This window comes from Hemiscyllium ocellatum, chromosome 7 (assembly GCF_020745735.1).
Source record: "Hemiscyllium ocellatum isolate sHemOce1 chromosome 7, sHemOce1.pat.X.cur, whole genome shotgun sequence".
Classification (NCBI taxonomy): Eukaryota; Metazoa; Chordata; class Chondrichthyes; order Orectolobiformes; family Hemiscylliidae; genus Hemiscyllium; species Hemiscyllium ocellatum.
In genome coordinates this window covers 90,899,838-90,921,053 of record NC_083407.1, presented here as the reverse complement: position 1 = coordinate 90,921,053, position 21,216 = coordinate 90,899,838, and the positions used below count along the sequence as shown (strand labels likewise).

General features: G+C 39.8%; 1 protein-coding gene across 1 annotated transcript in view; it reads left to right on the top strand.

Moving 5' to 3' along the window:
- The window catches only part of LOC132817644 (melanophilin-like), a 121,359-nt gene that overhangs the window by 64,480 nt on the left and 35,663 nt on the right, over window positions 1–21,216 (top strand). The window contains exons 13-16 of the mRNA XM_060828144.1: window positions 13,666–13,755; window positions 13,807–13,869; window positions 14,523–14,693; window positions 18,998–19,090. Of these exons, the coding sequence (XP_060684127.1) occupies window positions 13,666–13,755; window positions 13,807–13,869; window positions 14,523–14,693; window positions 18,998–19,090 (417 nt within the window). The remainder of the gene's footprint in view (window positions 1–13,665; window positions 13,756–13,806; window positions 13,870–14,522; window positions 14,694–18,997; window positions 19,091–21,216) is intronic.

Sequence of the window (21,216 nt, the reverse complement as noted above, 5' to 3'; positions counted from 1 at the left end):
GAATGCTGCAAGAGAGGTGAGAATGACTTACTGGCCCATTTGATGTATGTGTGGTGATGCAAGGGGAGAAAACTTGGAGAAGTTGGGGTTGCTGTCTTTACAGCACAGAAAGTTAAGAGGGAATTTAATAGAGGCAATCAAAATTGAAGTGTTTTGTTAAAATAAAATATAGCAGTTGTCTGCAGTGATTTAATCACAAAAACTCACAGGTTTGGGATATCTGGCAAAGGACCTGAGGTGAGAATGAGAACAGTTTCTACAAAATGAGCTAATAATCTGGAGTGCAGTACCCAAAGGCTCTCTGGATGCAGATTCTAAAACAGCTTTCAAAACGGAATTGAAGATTTCTTGTAAGGGAAGATTAGCAGGAGCACCAGGACAGGGCAAGGCAGTGGAGCCAAGTGGATAGCTTTTCTTAAGGACTGGCACAGACATGTTGGGTGAATGGCCTGCTGTGCTGTAAGATTTTATGATTTTATAATTCATGTGTCACTTAACCATGAACAGTACAGATCCAGAAAGTTCCACAGTCAATCCCTGATCTTCATCGAGTTAGGTGTTGTTTGCAGTGGAATGTCACATTTGGCGTTAGCACTTCAGCTGGATAGCGGGAGAGGGCAAAGAAGCTGCTCCTGATTTGGGATAATTTGACCATAGTGGAGATGGAGTTGAACATGAGTAGATTCAGGCTTGGTTGAGGTGCTTCCAGTTACTGGCATTAACGCCACATGATTAATAGTTTGTTTAAATAAGTTACCAGAGAGATCCACATTGTTAATAAAAATGTACCCTGGATGAGTCTCTGGCTTCCAGCAACTTGGGATGAAAATGATGGTGAGAGAAACACATAGACATTATTATTGTTGCAGAAATTCTGTGCTGCTTTACCTACATGTTCACTCAAATCAAAATGCCTAGCTCTGGCTGATAATTACTGCAGCATCAACCTGAAAAGCCATATTATTGTCACATGATGAATGCGCTATGAGTGCCTCGGAGGGCAGATTACAGTGTTCATATTTGAAGAGTATGGTGCTGGAAAAACACAGCCAGTCAGGCAGCATCCAAGGAACAGGAGAATCGATTTTTTTTCAGGCATAAGCCCTACATCATGATCCTGGAGAATTGGCAAAACAATTCTGGGTAGGAGTGAAAGGAACAGGGTAGTCATTGTGGAGGATTTTAACTTCCCCAGCATTGACAATTGGTGACGTTATTCTTCAAGCGTTATCACATACGTCACTTGGCCAACCTCATCATGTGCCTTCCTGACCAAAATTGTCAAACTCGATAGGAACCTGCAGATGGATCTTTAGCCTCAACAAGTTTCCTCGTGGCTTGCCAAATTTGGTGGAATGACACAATAAGGAACAAGCTGCTGCAAACTTTACGTCCCTCATGCCTACAGAAAATAATGCAGCTGGCAAAATGTCTGTCAAAGCCTATTTGTATGTCCTTCTCAATACCACATTTTGAGTCCAACTTTGGTAGGAAACATAGTTTGGTTATTGCAGACAGCATTTTGGTTGGACAAGTGAAGGGCAGATGGCACCATTTGTAAATCTGCCTAATTGTGATTACCATAATTGGCAGGTTACGACAACCCTGATGTAGCCACCACTTCAGTGTTTCTTTGCTGCAGATGTTTTTCTTGACCCATGTATACACTTGATGACGTTTTTCTGCTCAAAATCGGAGCAATGTACCTGAAATGAGTAAACATGTAATTTGCAAAAAATTTAAATGGCAATTTCTAAATGGCCGTTCTTGTGTTATATCCCTAATGACACTCATTTCATGAAGGAAGAGAAGGAGTAAAGGGATAGTTGTTTGCAACCTTTAAATGCAAGTTATTATGCTCATCATACCTGAGTATACAGTAAAACAGCTAAAGTCTGCTTCCAGCAATGTTGAAAATCACACAACACCAAATTATAGACCAACAGGTTTATTTGGAATCACAAGCTTTTGGAGCGTTGCTCCTTCATCAGGTAGCTCGTGGTATTTAGTTACGTTGCTGGAGTAAATCTGAAAGTACATTAATATCTTGCTCAATATACACATTCTTTAATTTTAATTTTGTCGTGTTTGAAACCAAGAAAAATACAATGATAAGATTTTGTTTCTATCTGAAAAATGGGAATGTAATAATCAGTTTTCAGGTTGATGGATGTCACTTCCAGGATTTGCTTTGACACGATGATCACATTGGGAGTGTGGCTCCAAACATAGCTTGTTCCCTTATTTCTTTGCTAACTCCTCCTCATTTGAGCTTCTCACCATGTTCTGTGATTGAAAAACCTTGCTTTCAACCATGAATATAAGTACCATATAATTTTTCTCACTGAGCCTCTGCACACAGGGACTTATGATCTGTAATGATTTTGACCACCATTGTGATATACCATGCTTTCTCTCCTTTGTTCACTCCCCTCCCTAAATCTTTTCGCCCCATATAATCTCCCCAACCCATCCATCAAAGAAAAGGTCATCACTGAATAATCCCTTATCGCCAACCCAAAGAAACCCAAACATATAAATAGAAAGCAGGAATTTTCAGCATTGCTTCATCTAAGGCCCACTGAAGATGGTACCTAGTAGGGTAACTGAAACATCTGGAAATGAACCTTGCAGCTCAGCGAGCAAACCTACATCCAAAACTTCTATCTGAGCTACAAGTCTTCTCAAAACTCCCTTAAATTACTCTCCATCCACAGTCTCCTTCCCTTCCAAGCCCTGTCTCCGATCCATCTGCACCTGGAAAACATTTTCTCCAATTCACTTCCAAAATCACAACTTTCCAGCCTTTGGTCTTTCATTCACTGCAGTTTTTATGCTGCTACCAACCTGTTGATCTGTACCTCACCACCAACTTTCATTCCCTGTTCTCCTTTGAAATCATTATACTGTGTCACCTTCGCTGTTTCCATGGCATAGCCCCCATCTTCATTTCCCTGAGTGCCTCGGATAGTCCTAGTCTAACTGAGTGCAAGCTCCCAACTTATCTCCAGTTTCCCTTTCTTCTCCAAAGCCCTTGAATCTGTTGTTGCTTTGCAAATCCATAACTCCTTCCCTCGAACTCCATGCAAGAATCCCTCCAACACAGAGCTGAATGAATTTGGCAGACAATTGGTTTTAGCCATGCCTGCCAGACCTGGTTAGACCACATAAAACATTGTTAGGTTGTGATCACTAGCCCAGGATCATCCTGAAATGCAGTGGCAAAGCCCAGGCCATTCTTTTACTGGAAACCATCTTCTTAAACCTCTGTATTAAACCCTGCCTCATCCCTTTTTTAAAAAAATCCAAACCCCACTGTCCTCACAAACTACCACACCATCTCTGACCTCCTTTTCCTGTCTGAAATCCATGACCATCTTTCCAAGAACTTCATGCATGAAACTCTCCAAACAAATTTCCACTGTGCCATAGTGTTCAAACAGCTCTGATCAGGATCATAAATTACATATATGTGACTGTTACTATTAGACTAGTCATTGCTGTTCTGTTTGACCTGTCTTTGACAAACTATTCTCCTCCAATACATCTCCAATGACTTAGAATCCTTACAATGCAGAAGCAGGGCATTTGGTCCACAACATCCCACACAGACCCACCTCCCTCCCGAAAACCCTGCATTTCCCATGGCTAATCCACCTAACCTACACAACTTTGGAATGTGGGAGGAAACTGGAGTACCCGGAGGAAACCCATGCAGACATGGGAGCATGTGCAAGCTCCTCACAGACCAGTCTCCCGAGACTGGAATTGAACCTGAGTCCGTCGAGCTGTGAGGCATCAATGCTAACCACTGAACCACTGTGCCATTTTAACTACTTTGGTTCCATTCTCATTTATCTAGAAATGGCTTATTTTTCTGCTTGTACACAGTTATCCTTTGCATCTCATAAGATGTGTCCTTTGCCCCCTCCATATTCCGGTCTACCTGCTGCCCCTCAGCATTGATAATGCAGCATCAGTTTCCACATGTGCACTCACAATAACTTGCTTGACCACATCATCACCTCCCTGACCCATCCACAGTTTCTTTATTGTCACACTACTTACCCAATGTCTGGTACTGAATGAGCAGAAATTCCAGTTGAACCAACATTCTTCCCTCAGTGAAATCAGATTAAATGATCAGTCATTCATTTGACGATTGTGAGCCTTGCTGTACATAAAATGGCTACCATATTTCTTTAAGTAACAATGACTTAATCTTCAAAACAAACTAAAACGCGGATGACATTTTTTCTAGCCATACCGAATAGATGCTTAACACCAAAGGAAACTGAGAAAAAATGAAACCAAATAAAGCAGAGTTTCTTTTCAGGTTAATGGAATGGAGGGGTGACCTCTTCGACTATTTAATATCAAAACAAACTAATATATACATGACATTTTTCCCGCCCTAGCTGCTAAAAAGCAAAAGGATTATCTGCAATTTGCAACATCCTGTTAGGATATAACCCCATCATATGAGCCTGGGAGTATGAACCAATATTGCTGAATAAACCACCAGAAAATCTGAGATACTGCCCCTTCCCGAATCTGTTGGAACATACTACCATTTTGCTTATTTTGGATTGTCACCAACATTGCAGTATAGCTGGCAGCATTAACAACGAAAGCACTCGTTTCCAGTGCCAGTGAACTTAGCTTTGTAAACGGGAGGTATCTATTTTTCTGGAACCCGCTTGTGTAGATTGTATTGCTATCAGCAAGTAAGAAGCTGAACCTTTAATGAAGAAAAGCAGCAGTCTTTGGGCTCAGCTCACTGATGCAATAGTCCACATGACCCACATCTTAATGAAAGGAAGAAGACTTTCTAGTGTTCCATTAGCCCATTATTAAATGATCGAAGAGGTTACCCCTCCATTCCATTAACCTGAAAAGGAACTCTGCTTTATTTGGTTTCCTAATGGTTCTTTTGTCTCAGTTTCCTTTTGCTTTTAAGTAGCTATTCAGTATGACTGGAAAAGTGTGCGCATATTGGTTTGTTTTGATATTAAGTAATATAAACATTTTCAAATCTAGCCTAGTATTGATAGTCCTAGGGAATATAACAGAATTAGCAATTAGCAACATCTTGTCTCATATTGACCTTTCACCACCCCCACCCCACACCCCCAAAATTCTTGTCAATGGACAGTCTTGTTGTTTTGAACATGTGGTAAAAATAAGGCCTTTTCCTCAAGTTGTAAACATTAATTAAAGTTAAGAGGGTGGGGGTCAACAGTGCAGAAGAATAGAGAAAGGAGTACTGTAGGATGCTAGTTTTTCTGCCTTGAGTAAACCATCCGAACTGGAATTAATCCAGTTTCTGAATTAACTCATCACAGTAGGTACAGGGGCATTACTGTTGTCTTTCTCAATCTCTAGGTAAAAAAGAGAGGATAATGAATCACAACTTGCTCTGCTCAGTATTCTCCATTGGCTTTTCTATAGTGTAGAGCAAACGTGGTTGACTGAGAACAAGACCAGACTTGGCTGTGTTTTCCTGAGTAAGCTGGCAATATCCAGGACCACACATGAGACGCCACAGCATCTTCAGGCCCAGAGTCACAGAATTGTTACAACACCGAGGAGACCTCCACTTCACTGTGCCTGTGCCGTATCTCCATACAAGCAATTAGCACTGTTGCCTCACAGCGCCAGAGACCCAGGTTCAATTCCCGCCTCAGGCAACTGTCTGTGTGGAGTTTGCACATTCTCCCCATTACTGCATAGGTCTCCGGGTGCTCCGGTTTCCTCCCACAATCCAAAAATGTGTAGGTTTGGTGAATTGGCCATGCTAAATTGCCCATAGCATTAGGTGAAGGGGTAAATGTAGGGGAATGGGTCTGGGTGGGTTGTGCTTCAGCGGGTCAGCATGGACTTGTTGGGCTGAAGGGCCTGTTTCCACACTATAAGTAATCTAATCTAATCTAATCTAATCTTTTCCATACCCCTGCGTGTTCTTCATTTCCAAACAATCATCAAATCCCGTCTTGAACATCTCAAATGAATGTACCTCCTTCTCCCTGTCAGGCAGTGCATATCAGACTCCACCCACTGCATGTCAACGTTGTTCTTCATCTCGCAATTGATTTTTCTTAATTTTTCCAACATATAGACTCAGGAGTCATACAGGTGTACCTTTCCCCATCTGTTCTGTTCAGACCCCTCTTAATATTGAACAGTTCCATCAGGTTTCCCTTTAACTTTTCTTCAAGGAGAACAGTCTACTCCATCTGTTTCCTTTGCTTATGTTTTGGTTCCCTGAGACTACTTTGTAATGTTTTCTGCCTCTCTCTAATACCTTCACATCTTTCCGGAACTGGATGCAGTACTTCAGTTGAGGCCAAACCAATGGTCTGTATGAGTTTAACCTAACTGCTTCACCTTTGTACTTTATACCTTTAATATTAAACTTACAATGCTGTGTATTTTACTAGCCACTTATTCAACCTGCTCTGACACTTCTGATAATTTGGCATCTGTACACGTCACACCCCTTTTAGAATTGTACCTGCTATTTCAAAATTATTCTCCATGTTCTTCCTGCCAAGGGTCATGGGTTCAATTCCCACCATGGTAGATGGTGAAATTTGAATTCAGTAAAATGTCTGAAATTAAAAAGTTAGCCTAATGGCAACAGGTAAACCACTGTCTGTTGTCAAAAAAGTCCCCTTCTGATTCATAATACCCTATGGGGAAGGTAATCTGCTTTTATTATCTGGTGTGGGCTACATGTGACTTCAGACTGTCAGCATTGTGGTTGACTCATAACTGCCATTTGAAATGGCCTCACAAGCTACTCAGTTCAGGGGTAATTAGGGGTGGGCAGCAAATACCAGCCTTGCCAGCGTTACCCACTTCACTTGTAAGAGTAAGAAGCCCACAATGGTCTGCATAAATATATATTTGAAAGTGTTAATACCTGATTGAATGTAATAAGCGCCACCCACTATGATGATGACATGAGGGTTTGGTGGGAGTACAAAGTAGAATCTCATGGAAGACAAGCCTCAGGCTAGGTTGCCCAACAGTCTTGACAATAATGTACAGTCTCCTCTTCCACCCTGTGGATAGTCGCAGAGATGTAGTAAACTACATCTTGGTTAGTCAAAAAAATTCTTCTTGTGAGCCCAGAGGATGGCTAAACTCTCACACAACTGACCACTCGAAACAAGCCCCCATACTTGATATAGATGGTAACACACACACACACACACACACCAACATGGTGATCAGCATGGTAGCAATGCCAGCCTCAATGAGGCAAACATGCTGGTACCCTAGAAGACATTTGGAAAAACAGTCATGTGAATGTTGTGGCACCAGGTTCGCATCAGTTGGCTTTATGTAGTTGTGTGTTAGGTCAGTGGATTTTCTTGTTTGACTCAACAGCACAACTGAGGAGACAGAAGAATTGCAGCTTGAATGGAGATTTGCGAATGGAAAGAGTGAGTCAGTGGTATGGTGTGGTGATCCCAGCTGATGTTACGACTAGAACATCTGGACTGACCGAGATAGATCAGATGGATTTTTAAAAATTCAATGTGGTGGTATTTCACTGAAATATTAACATGCAATGCTGTAGATTTAGTCTTAACAATAAAAGAGGTTTACTTTAAAAAGACAGATAAAGATAAAATATAACAAACAAATCTAGATATATAGCACTATTGGTAAGATTTCAAAACACATGATGGAATAAAATTTGATCTGTTCCAAAACCATCACCTTACTTTACTTCAGGAGCAGGGAGAGTTCCCTCCACTACCGCATTCTTAGGTTTGACTTAATTGTTTCTTTGATTCCTGGTCTTGAGAGCTTGATAGTCTTTCTCATCATTATTCACAGAACAGAGCATAATCTTTCTTAGCTTTACTTAATTCTGAGGGTTATAGCTAAACACTTCTGGTCCAGAATTTTCAAAGAAATTCTCTTACACAATGGTTCCTAATCTGAACTAACTCCTATCTCCAGGAGAAACTGTTCTTAAATCTGACCCCACACAGGTCCACAGCTAACTGAAACAAAAGCTTTCCTCTATATGGATTTTTCCTAAGCAAACGTTACTACTTGATTCTTTTAAACCAAAACCAAGCTTTTGCCTTTCAACGTTTGCTCTTTCCAATCATAAAGCCGTTACATTGCTAACAAACGCACATCATTACTCCGGGAGGGCCCCAGTCAACCACTGTCTGACACACAGATAAAAGCAAAATACTGCGGATGCTGGAAATCTGAAATAAAAAGAGGAAGTACTAGAAAAATTTGACATATCCAGCAGAATCTGTGAGGAGATAAACAGAATGTTCTTTTGAGTCTGATATGACTTCAGTCAAAAGATCTTTTGGCAGAACTTATGAATATTGATGTTCAGAGAAACAGAGGTATACTTGTGCAGGGAAGACAAGAAATTAGTGTGCAGGAACAGCAAGCAATCAAGAAAGTAAATAGCGCATTGACCTATATTATAAGGAGGGTTGGAGTACGACAAAAAAGAAGTCTTTGCTACAATTCTGTGGGGCCATGGTAAGGATCAGACTTTGAAGTCATGTACTTTAGCCCTCTCAGAATGAGTGCTAACACTGAACCTGCATGTTGACCTCAAAAGATTCCGGAATTCGAACTCCTAAGTTCTTTTGTGCTTCAGATTTCTGAAACCTTTCCCGATTCATAAAATAAGCTATGCCTCTTCTTCCTACCAAACTGCCTACAACTCAACATAGTGCAGTAGAAAGAATTAGATTTCCCCTTGCTTGGCAAATACTGTGCTCTTAAAAAGTGTTAGAGTTGGGGACCAATTTTCCATGTAAAATTTTATTGTGGATAGCTAGTTTTTACAATGCTTGGTTTCTCTATAAACTTGTTCTTCAAGACTGCACATTCACAATATGCGACACAGGACCACATCTGTGTTGCATCCATGCAGTTTAATAGGGGAATTGCTGCTATGTCACAAAACATTTAAGATCTAGGTTTCTGACAAAAGTTAGAAACCTAAAGGGTCAATGCCATCATCCTGTTCCCAATGATGCTGTCAATGCAGCTGAGGATTTCCAGCACCATTTGTTTATTTCAGTTTTGCAGTGTCTACTATTTATTCTGGCTAAAAATTGGCTCTTGTATACCTATTTCCAGTTTCAAAGTTTAACCCCAAATACAGCACAGAATGAGGTTTTTAAATGAATGGTAATGTAGGATCAAGTAAAGTTAGAGCATGTGGGATTCTGGGTAAACGTGCCAATTGGACACAAAATTGGCTTGATGGTAGGAAACAGAAGATGGCGCTGGAGGATTGTTTTTGGATTGGAGGCCTGTGACCAGCAGTGTTCCACAAGGTTTGGTTATGTAAATGATTTGGATGAGAGTATAAGGAGCATTGTTTAGTAAGTTTGCAGATGACACCAAAATTGGTATAGTGGACAGTGAAGAAGGTTATCTAAGATTACAAAGAGATCTTGATCAATTCAGTCAATTGGCTAAGGAGTGTCGGATGGATTTTAATTTGGATAAATACAAGGTACTGCATTTTGGTAAAACAAAGAAGGACAGGACTTATACATTTCATGATAGGGCCATGGGTAGTGTTGTACAATAGAGGGACTTAGAGGTTCAGTTACATAATTCTTTGAAATTTGCATTAAATGTACACAGGGTGGTTAAGAAGGCCTTTAGCATGTTGCCTTCATTGCTCAGACCTTTGAGTATAGGAGTTGGAACATCATGTTTAGGTTATACATGACATTGGTGAAGCCTCTTCTGAAGTACTGTGTACAGTTCTGGTCACCCTGCTGTAGGAAGGATATTATTAAATTAGAGAGGGTTTATTGAAAGATTTACCAAGAATAGAAGGTTTGAGTTATAAAAATAGTCTGAGACTTGTATCACTGGAGTGTAGGGAGTTGAGGGGTGACCAATCGAGGTTTATAAAATCATGAGGGGCATGGATAAAGTGAATAGCAAAGGTTTTTTTTCCCTAGGGTGGGGGAGTTCAAAACTAGGGGCATATTTTTAAGTGAGAGGAAAACTTTTAAAAAGGACAGGAGGGGCAACTTTTTTACACTGAGAGTGGCTCGTATGTAGACTGAAATTCCAGATGAAATAGTGAATGCAGATACAGATGCAATGTTTAAAAGACATTTAGATAGGTACATGAACAGGAAGGGTTTAGAGGGTTATGGGCCAAATGCAGGCAGTTGGGATTAATTTAATTTGGGAACTTGGTCAGCGTGATCTAGTTGGACCAAAGGGCGATTCTGTGCTGGATGACTCTGTGACTCACACTTTCCAATATTGTATTCCATCCGCCACTCTTTTGTCTCTGTACTACCCCATTCAAGTCCTTCCCATTCCTCACTACTGCCTTTCCCTCCACCTATTCTTGTGTCACCTGCAAATTTAGCAACAGTGCCCTCAGTTCCTTCATCCAGATTGGTAATGTATAACATACATTTACCCTTGCAGAACTCCACTAGTCACTGGCTGCCATCTGAAAAAGACCCCATTATCCTCCCCTCCCTGCCTTCTGCCAGTCAGCCAATCCTCTATCCATGTGCCCAGCAGCTTCCTATGCAGCATTTGTAAAGGCCTTCTTGAAGTCTAATTGGATAATGACCACTGGCTATTCTTTGTCTGACTTGCTCATCACCTTCTCAAAGAATCCTGATCAATTTGTCAGGGATGATGTCCCTTGATGAAGCTGTGCTGAATCAGCTGTATTTTACCACGCACTTCCAAGTGTTCCACAGTCTCATCCTTAAATAACAAACTCTGAAATTTTACCAACCTCCAAGGTCAGACTAACCAGCGTATAGTTTCCTGTCTTCGGCCTCCCTTTGTTCTTACATTGAGCTTCCTGGATGCCGCTGATTCCTAAAAAATCACCACCACAATATCCTGAGCTATCTCCTTAAGAATTTCGGGTGTAATCCATCTGGTATGGGTGATATATCCACCTTTAGACCTTTCAGCTTCCCCAGCACTTTATCCTTAGTGATGTCTGCTCCACCCCGTCTCTCTTGAAGAGTCTGGTATGCTGCTAGTGTCTTCCACTGTGAAGTAATGCAAAGTACCTATTGTTTCTTTGTTCCACATTACTATGTCTCCCGCCTCAATTTCCAGCAGTCTAATGTCCACTTTTACCTCTCCTTTACCTTTTACATATCTGAAAAAAAACTCTTATGATCTTCTTCTACATTACTAGATAGATTACCCTCATGTTTCATCTTCTCCTCCCTTGTTGCTTTTATAATTGTCCTCTGCTGGGTTTTAGGATTAGAGGAGGTTTCGGATAGAGAAGATTACAAAAGTGTGGGCCTGAACTTCTGAGCTGCAGCCTGGGTGCCTGAATCAGGAAGCATTGCTTTTGAACCTGGCCCCCACCATTTTCCCTGGACCGGGAGAGCGGGAGTAGGAAAAACTGGGATTGGTCACAACTTGAACACAATATTTCACAAAGGCAGCTGCAAATGTACAACTGCAGCTGACTTTTTTCTCATCCGATTTTTGCAAGGAGGAGTTGGCAAATGTAATTTGTGCATTTTAGATGTGCTCGGAGGTCTAGATATAATAGAGTTCTTTGGAAAGGTATCCTTTCAGAGAGATGAGATGCACTCGTGAGTCTGGTTGCAGGCCATGTTTCAAAAAAAAGGTCCAGTGCGCTTTGTTAGCTAAGTGTTCCCCAGGACCATTAAAAGTCGACCCCAAATGTGTATAAAAAGTGGATGAAGACCTTGGAATTGACCAGCTGATTAGAACTGTCAAGCAACTGTTATCAAGGCATTCCATTCTCTTTCCCTTTAAATATTTGAAAACTCAAACTGTTGTCAGTGTTAAGAAATAGTTCTTGCTATTTCAATAGGTCTGCTGACAACAGCCTTATGCTGAATAACTGATTTCACAAATTATATTGTCACAGCCGGTTGCCTATTAAATAACCATTTAATTGATTGTTCCAGGTGCTTATAAAGACTTAAAGTGTAATTATGAATATAAATGCTTGATTTTCTAGGAGTTTAAAGGATGTTATGTCCAGTGAAAGAGTTCTTATCAAGTAGAGTGTGTTTTTATAATAAAACAATTAATTCAACAAGAGCCATTCAAGGACTTTATTTAACCAGCATGTGAGTCATTAGATTAACTCATGACGGATACTAGGCAAGTTGGTATTGACCGAGTAAGGGCCAGGTCAGCTGGTACAAAGTTGGTATGAGGATAAGTAGAGGGGTATAGGCTGGAATGTAGGAAATGAAGGAATATGAGAATTGGATAGAGTAGCAGCCATTGGAATGGAGCATACAGTGCTGGTTGGTAGAGATTGTGGGGGAGGTGGATGTGATGGCATTGGTATGAGAGCTGTATTTATTTTTGTTTTACAACCAGAACAAAGACCTGGATCATCCTTCCCAGGACTTCCTATGCCCAGCAGCCTCTGTAGTTGCTTCTTGGTGGAACTGGGGTGGGGGAAGGCTCATTCCTGCCTCCCACAGCATTAATCCGATAGGTTTATCCTGAGGCAGGTTTACAGAGTCAGCAATTGTCCGACTCTGTGCTTCTGAGCCAGAAGGGAGTGGGGAGATATTAGTGTGATTTATAAACAAACATGAGAATTTTAAAGTCAAGATGTTGCCTATATGGGAGCGAATATGTGTCAGCCAGCACAGTGCTGAGAGGTGAACAAAACTTGTTGCAGGTTAAGACATGGCAGCACTACATTTATTAACTGAGTAAAACCAAATGTACTATTTTATTTCAGCTCAGTATTTCATCTAATGTAACCTTTAGTGCAGTGCAAAGATTACAAGAACAATAAAGATCGTAGAGAGATGGGAGATGATTGAAGAGGGTGCATAGAGCACAGCCATTATAGAAATCATGGCGACCTATTAAGAGGGAAGCAGATGAAAGTCTAAACTTATCGACATAATTAAAGCATGCCACTGTGGAACCTCACTGACTTCCACTAAATCAATAACAAAAACTTTTAGCTAAATAGATATATATTACAGAAGCAACAGCACGTTTTCTAATCACCAAGTGTGCTTGAGAAGTGCTACATGCTCTTGTTAATGACTAATGACAAGCTTATCTTTCAAATTCATATACCTTTAAAAGCTTTGTCTATTTTATACATAGACTAATTTAGGTAATGGATCTCAGTGCAGAAAAAAAAATTCCATTTCGAGCAATATGTCAAAAAAATACACTTCCACAGTATTTTTAAAAATTATAACACTGTAAAATGTGGAGTAAAGTCCCCACAATGGCTCAGCAATGTTTTTCAAACCCAACCTTAGCAGTCTGTACTGTGCTCAGTATGATATTTTCTCCACTTTACACAAGAGTTTTGCCATAGCCCCTCTGAATGAAACTACCAATTTAAATGTAAATATTTTTGCTGATGGTATTGTGTATTTAAATTAGTTAAAGCCTCTACCAAGAGAGCAGAGAGGGAAACCGACATTAAGCAGTCACATTAAATATTTGTACAACAACATAATAATTTCTATCTAATTGCACTTAATGTGCTATATTCCAATGTTCATTGAATTTAAATTGGATTCAGTCGACTGGTAAGACATGTATTCCCTCAACCAGAGTGATTTTTTTTTAACTTTCTGCCTATTTTACTAACTTTTTTTTCTACTATGTATGTGGCATTCACAGCGCTCATCAGCAGTGGCCCTTTGTGACATCACAGCGAAAGCATTAAGGATCATTAACGCAACTGAAAAAGCATTACATGACTTTGCAGAAGTAGATGGCACAGTTAATGAACCTCTCATAAATCCCAGTTTGCACCTAAAGTCCAGTGAAAAAGACCAAAGTGTGAGCGAGGCTGATGAAGCATACAGAAAACTTGAGGAAAATGTAAGAGCAACAGTCTACCTCACAGGAGAAATCCATTTTAATGTTAATGCCTGTACTTATGGGATATCATCATATTTCCTTAGAATTCTTTCGCATTTAATAACTATATAAACAAAATTGATCATCACTTTTGTGGATGTATTATTTAGTTCTTAAGTAACTGCATCTCCTGTCCCTATCTATGCCAAGTTAGCTTATCTCAGAGAAAGGAGGAATTGGGACACTTCTGTTGGCTTCACCAACCCTTGGATAGCTGCTGTGGTTTTTAGTGGAAAGTTCATACATGCAAACTTTAGATTGGTTTTAACTTGGGGGCCTTCAGTACAAGTATAACCAGACAGCACATTATCAAGGTTGGTGTATGGAGCAACCACTTAGCAAAGGCACTACTGGAAAATTACAGCCCAGGAAGGGAATGAAATTAGGGCCATTTGAGCCTTCTATTTTCAAATTGAAAATCACACTAAAGAAAGTTAATCATTTGATGCAACCTTAGCTCATGGCACATGGGAAATGCAACAGTAATATTTCTGGCTGGACCAACCAATGTCTCTGCCTGACATTTTTCCGGTGATCTTAACATGTGCCTCGAGCTTATGAGGTGCTGTCATAGATAGAAAGAGGGAGTAATTTGGCACATTGTGTTCCTGTAGGTGTATTTGACAGCCAGCACCAATTACAGCTTGGAAAGGCAGCTGAAGGACCTGGAGGAGCGAGCACGAAGCAGACAGAGTTACACCACCACTACAACAGACTCTGAGCTCTCAGAATTGGAAGATAAGGTGGCTTCAGCAGTTGCTAAGGTTCAATGCACTGAAAGCGAGGTACAGTGTGAAAGCACTTCAGATTTAAAAGACAGTTGGGCAACTGCATGTTGAACCTGTGGAATGATTCTTGCATAGGTCCAAAAGTTTTGTTGGTGAAAACATTGCACAGTGCATGTACAGAACAGAAAGGTTGCCAGGTGTGATCTTTGATCTGTGCTGATTCAGTTGATCTCAGCTGGCACTGTAGAAGAGAAAGTGTCATTCGTTTTACTTTCCCCTGAATTAGGGAGGAGATAATTAATAAATAGATCAGGCTAGTTCTTACTATTGGTTACTATCCAATGTTTTCTGCTGGAAGTGCACTGTTGTAAATGAAGATAGATCAGGCTTGACAATAATATTCTACCCATTTAAATATAGTAGTAACTTCATGTTTTTTGGCAGGGTTTACTGAGTAAACCTTTTTTCATTGAGAAGCACAATCAAGTTCTTGATGAATCTATTCAGAGCGCATTTCCTTATGCAGTCAACTTCTGATTTCAATCATGCAGGGAAGTTGACAAATTGAGGCTGGACACTCTGTCATGGAAAGGGAGGAGGAGGTTTTTCACCAGTGACCTTAGCTTGAGAGGTTCACATTCCTTTGTCTACCATTTTAATGAAGTATTAACCCATTTATTTTCACTGAATACATTTGAAATATTTTTGCTTTCCCCACAACAAGAGAAAATGCATCATCCTCAATATTACCAAATTTTGCTTTAAACACCAGATTTTTGTTTACCCTGTTGTATTTAAATGGACCTTTTCACTTCCTTGTCATAGCAATCCCTTCCTCTGTGGAACAAGAAAATTAAGTGTCTGGGCACAACAGACACTGCACAATTTGTCATCAACAGCAACAGCTTTACTTTTACACATTTTTGTTTGACATAGTAAATGTGCAAAATCATTGTAGATGTCCAAGCATTAAAGATGCAAGGAAGGTGAGGTACACAGTGTGACGGAGATGCCTTGTGAGCAGTAATGGTTTTGGCTCTTTAATAAATAAAGGGAATTTAGCTGGGCATTTGGTTGAACTGTATCACACTAAACAAGTTAGTGCTCTGGAATAAAAGTGAGAAGGTAAATTACAGAACAAAAGGAACCTCCATTGCATCAAAAATATGGTCAATTCAGAATAAATGCATAAATGTTAATGTATAATACTTGTAATATAAATTAGAGTATAGATATGATCCCATTTTTAAAAAGTCTCTACAATTAGCAAATACTATTCTGGTGGACAATAATTTTCTAGTAAGTCTGTTAAGTCCTCTTTGGTTTATGCATAGTTGGTCACCAAAGTTAGTATGTTCGTTTGATATAGCAGATGTATTCATTCTCAAAGTTAAGAGAGTGTAAACCTGAATGTTTAGGTATTTGGTCTCTGTGTGACTGGGACCTTAAGACTAATTCTGACTCTCCCTCATTTGGTTTGCCACCATTGTTAGTATCAATGCCTGTCTGTGTTTGTCATGTAGCATCCATCTTCACTACCTCTTCTGCTCAAGATTTCAAAAACTCTCTGAGACACACTTCCACCCCCCCCCCCCCAAACCAAACCCATTCTGAGTCTTTCACCTCTTATGAGACCATTTTACCTTCAGTTCTGAAGTCTAAAATCTGTTACATAGTTCTCATTTGATCAGAGCCCACAATTTAGCATTGCAATGTCTTTAATGAATACAGATTTAGTGAATCTCTCTCTCTCTATATATATAAAATATATATATATATATATATATATATATTTCATATTAGCCTTCAGAGAGGGGGAGGGGGTGTGTGTGTGTATACACACACACACACTCTCTCTCTCTCTCTCTCTCTCTCTCTCTCTCACTCTCTCTCTCTCTCTCTCTCTCTCTCTCTCTCTCTCTCTCCCTCTCTCTCCCTCTCTCTTTTTGAAGGCTAATATGAATCACCCAAATCTTCAAGAAATGCAGCTTCACTCACGCCATTCTTTTCACCTACAGTCCAAAATTCTGGCATTCATTATTGTTTCAATACTACGTCTTTGCTTCATAATATACTCCCTCCTTACTGCCTGTTGGCCCTGACTGGGTATCAATGCACACTGGTATAGGATACAAATGGCATGTTTATTGACTGTTTAACATGGCTTTCTACCAATTGTTCTCTTTCATTTTAGTTACGCTGTCTTCGGGAACTGTTTAATAATATTATTTTCCTCAAGCATCTTTTCTCTGCGATTAATATCTGTCTACCTCAATATGTGCTAAACCAATGCCAGTTTTTCTAATCATAATGGCACTGATATATCTTGAGCATTGACTGCATCAGGAACTGTGATTGACAAAGTTATCAGTTCAGATTGGAGACAGTGAGGTCTGCAGATGCTGGAGGTCAGAGTTGAGAGTGTGTGCTGGAACAGCGCAGCAGGTCATGCAGCATCCGAGGAGCAGGAACATTGACGTTTCGGGCCGAAGGAATGAAGAAGGGCCCCAGCCCAAAACATTGATTTTCCTGCTCATCGGATGCTGCCTGACCTGCTGTGCTTTTCTAGCACATACCAGCAGTTCAGATTGATGACCTTTTCATCCAAGCTATGGAGGGCCGGATCCAATGAAGTGTCACTTATCTGAAATGTTAATGATTTACTTTCTCCAGATTTACTGTTGAACATTTCCTGAATGTTCTGTTTTCATTATCCACCCTGACTTGATATTGTTTTCCCTCTGATTTTTCACTGTCATATCTTTTCTCTCTCCAGTAAACATTGATTTCTTAAGTAAAAACATAAAATGCTGAAAACATTCAGCATTTGAGAAAAAGGAACCAACAATTAATCTTTCAGGTCTGTGAACTTGCATCAGAATGGAATCTTTTACATGTGAGATAAGAACAGAAGTGAGCCATTTGGCCCCTCAAACCTATTCCACTGTTCAGTAAGATCATTGCTGATCTGTTTTCATCCACTTCTGATAAACTTTTATTCTCTTACTAATGAGTGAACCTAGCTACCTCTGCCTTAAAAATGTTCAGTAATCCCAATTTCACTTGTTTGAGAGAAATCATGTTGCCTGATCCCTGTCCCAAAAGAGTGACCCTTAATTTTCAAACATTACCCTTAGTTCTGAATTAGTTCTCATAAACACGTCAGTCAAATCACACCTCACTTTTCTCATTTCTAGTAAAAACAAGTCCTCTTAAGACAATGATTCATTCCAAGTATCAATCTAGTTCTGAATCAGCTCCAGCACACTTTCATTCTCCTTTAATAAGGAGACCAAAACTTCACAAAGTATTCAAGATGTGGTCTCACAAATCCCCTGTGCAACTATAGCATCACATCTTTACTTTTATGTGCAGTTTGCCTGCTAATAAAGGAGAGTATTCCATTAGCCTTTTTTGTTGAGTTGCAATTCTATGCACGTCAGGCATCTTCCAGGACCTTGCTGATCTGCTCATTATTCAAGGTGACCACTAACAGGCAGGTACGACAGAATTTAAAAGTGTCCTTTAAATGTATGCTTTCAGCAAAGTCACTGGATAATAAACAGAAACAGAAAACCTGCTTTCTGAGAGTGAAATATTTCCCTTCTAAGAGTGAATCTGGTGCTGCTCCTGGAACCCCAGCTATAAGCAGCATAGTTGAAGGATCAAATCTCAGATTTTGTCAGTGTGTATGGCTGAACTACTCAGTGAAGAAATTTGCTGAGGTATTAGGGGTGCTTGGTTGCCATTTTTATTGTTCATATAAGATCAGTATGGTGGCTGCCAGAGCGCAGAAATGTTAATTCATAGGATTGCTTGAGCTCATTCTTGAGTTTATTAAAGAAAGAGTCTACAGTATCTCTATAATGAATTCTGACTCTAGCTTTGCATTCTCACTGTCTCTTCCTGGTTGTATGCATTTATAATAATACGTTCCTAATGACCATCCAAGCTATACCAGACCTGATCAATTGACCAAGAGAGAATATGTGTGTAAATTGGTTGTAGCTTGGGACCTATTTGACAGCCCATTATGTTTGTCAAAAAATAATATGCGAGGGTGGGACTGTACACCAGGCAAAGAACAAAAATGTACATTGCACAGAGGAGCTCTTGATTAATTTGATTAGCATAGCTTCAAATGCTGCTTGCAGACTCCATCACTTCTCCAGGAGAATACAGTGCTGTTGGCTGCTACTTGTGTGAGCCATGTGACATCTCTCATTGATGTAGTGGCTGAAGAAGTGACAAAGTCTGTAGGCAATATCAATGGAAATGAATTGCTCTCCTAGTAAGTATTTTTATATAAGAAAAATCATTGTATTAGCTGTTTGAAATGTCAGCGTGATTTTATACTGCAGGTTTCTGATATAGAAAACAGGATTGCAGCTCTGAGTTCTACTGGAATGAATGTTTCAACTGAGGATAAGCCCAAAAGGAAGCAAGATGGACAGGTGTGTCTGTGTGTGTGTCTGTGTGTTTCAACTGAGGATAAACCCAAAAGGAATCAAGATGGAAGGTGTGTGTGAGACTGTCAATGTGTTCTCATCACTGATGCTGTCTGGATTACAGTGAGAGACAGAGTCCAAGTCCATGAATTGGAGCACTCTGTTGCTGTCTAGTGCTTCTATTGCTAAAGACGTTGCCATGAAGATAGCATGTCACTTCAATCCCTGTTTTGCTGAGGTCTTAGATTCCCACTTCCTGATTATTGCCCATTGCATAATGCATGCAACACAGGAAAGATTGCAGCTCTGAGATACCCTCCCTATTAAATGGCTTGTTGACTGGCACTCCTGCTGCCTAAGCTAAAGATTCAAATGTGGTAACTTGAAAGAGACACAGAATGGGATAGTGTCTGGAGCTATTCTATCAACGTCAGCATTTGTTACCCATTCTGAGTGTTTTTGTTGAGCTATTTCAGAGTTAACCAGATTATAGTGAATCTAGAGTCAAATTTTTCAGTTTTATGACAGTGCTTACCATTCCTAAGACTTTGAATTCCAGATTTTATTAATTGTATTTAAACTCTACCTTATTGGGAATTGAACTTGTGCCCCAGAACATTTGCCTGGGCCTTCCCATTACAAGTCCAGTGATATAACCTTTGTTTCCCTTCTAATATCTTTAAAACTTTAGGATTAGATCAATAATTGTTTTGGCAGGAAACATGCTAACTCATGTTTCAAATGACTTAATGTGTTGTCTCAGAATTTGTCACTTTTTGTAGTCTTCATCTGCCTGTAAAGGCATAAAGCCCATGTCTGGTTAGCACATGATTGGAGAGGCACTTTAACCCATTTTATAAACTAGAGTTCCTCTGAGAATTTCTATATAATTCATTATAGAGTCCATGGGTGAGATTTAAAATTGCTGTGGATTTTTTTTAAATCAGAGAAATGTTAATGTCATTTAACTGTGCAACATGGTTATAAACATTAAGTGGATACCATCCATCAAAGATGTTTCTCATTTTGAAAGTAAAACCTACAAATGAGAAAAGTTCAGCTGTATTCTTAAGCAGACTTCTTTCTGATGAGATGGTGGATTCTACCTTAAATAGAAACAATACTGAAGAAACTCAGCAGATCTGGCTGCATCTGCAGAGAGAAGCAGTTCATATTTCGAGTCCAGTATGGTTCTTGTTCTGATATCAGAGTCGAAACATTAACTGAGTTTCTTCAACACTTTGTGTTTCTACTTCAAATTTCCAGTATCTCCAGTGGTGTACTTTTATTTAGTGGTTAGCACTTTGGTGTTCAACCCTGTACTATACATCAATTGGTATGCCTGAAGACCCCCTTTCTGACTGATATAGCAGTCTCTACTACATTTGCTGCAGAGGAAGACAGAGGGCTGATTTTCAGTTTTAGATAAGGATTATATGAAAACTGAATTTGGTTTAAAAATCTCGTAGTAGTTAAGCTGGTCAGTAAAGTTCTCATTGTGGTCAACGGATCAGCAAACTTTCAGTTTTGATTCCCAGTGTATTGCAGTGATCATAGGTGAGAGATGAGATACTTCAACTGACTTGGTGCCTGAGTTCTAAGGAGGAAATATATCAGCTGGAGTACCTATCCATAATTAGCAGGCAGTGATTTTTGCAGGAGAGTGGACATTTTCAGAGGACAAATTGGATTCAGCTGTGGTAGCCTCCAAACAAATCCCCAGTGGCACATACAACTTCAGGTTAAATTGTGAAGAAGCAAAGGTTAAGTCACAGATCATCACCACTGAGAGGAGGGGAGAAAGCAGGAGAGTGGAACAAGACAATAAAATATAAAGTTGCTTTATTTGAGGGGTGTGTGTGTGTGTGTGTGTGTGTGTCTTTGTCTTTTTAAGGCTCTTTTTTTAAATAACATGTCCCAGCTTACTGTAAAAAAATAGCTGGAACCCTGAGATGGACCCCATTCTCTCAGGGTGCTTTGCTACATGAAAAAGGAAACTAAGAAGTTTAAAAAGTGTTTTCTTTTAACCTTCCGTCTTCCTGCAATAAACATGATCCAACCTATCTACCACCAAAATGCTTGGTGTGAGTTTTAAATTCAGATATATGCCATTCCCATATTCTGACCACACA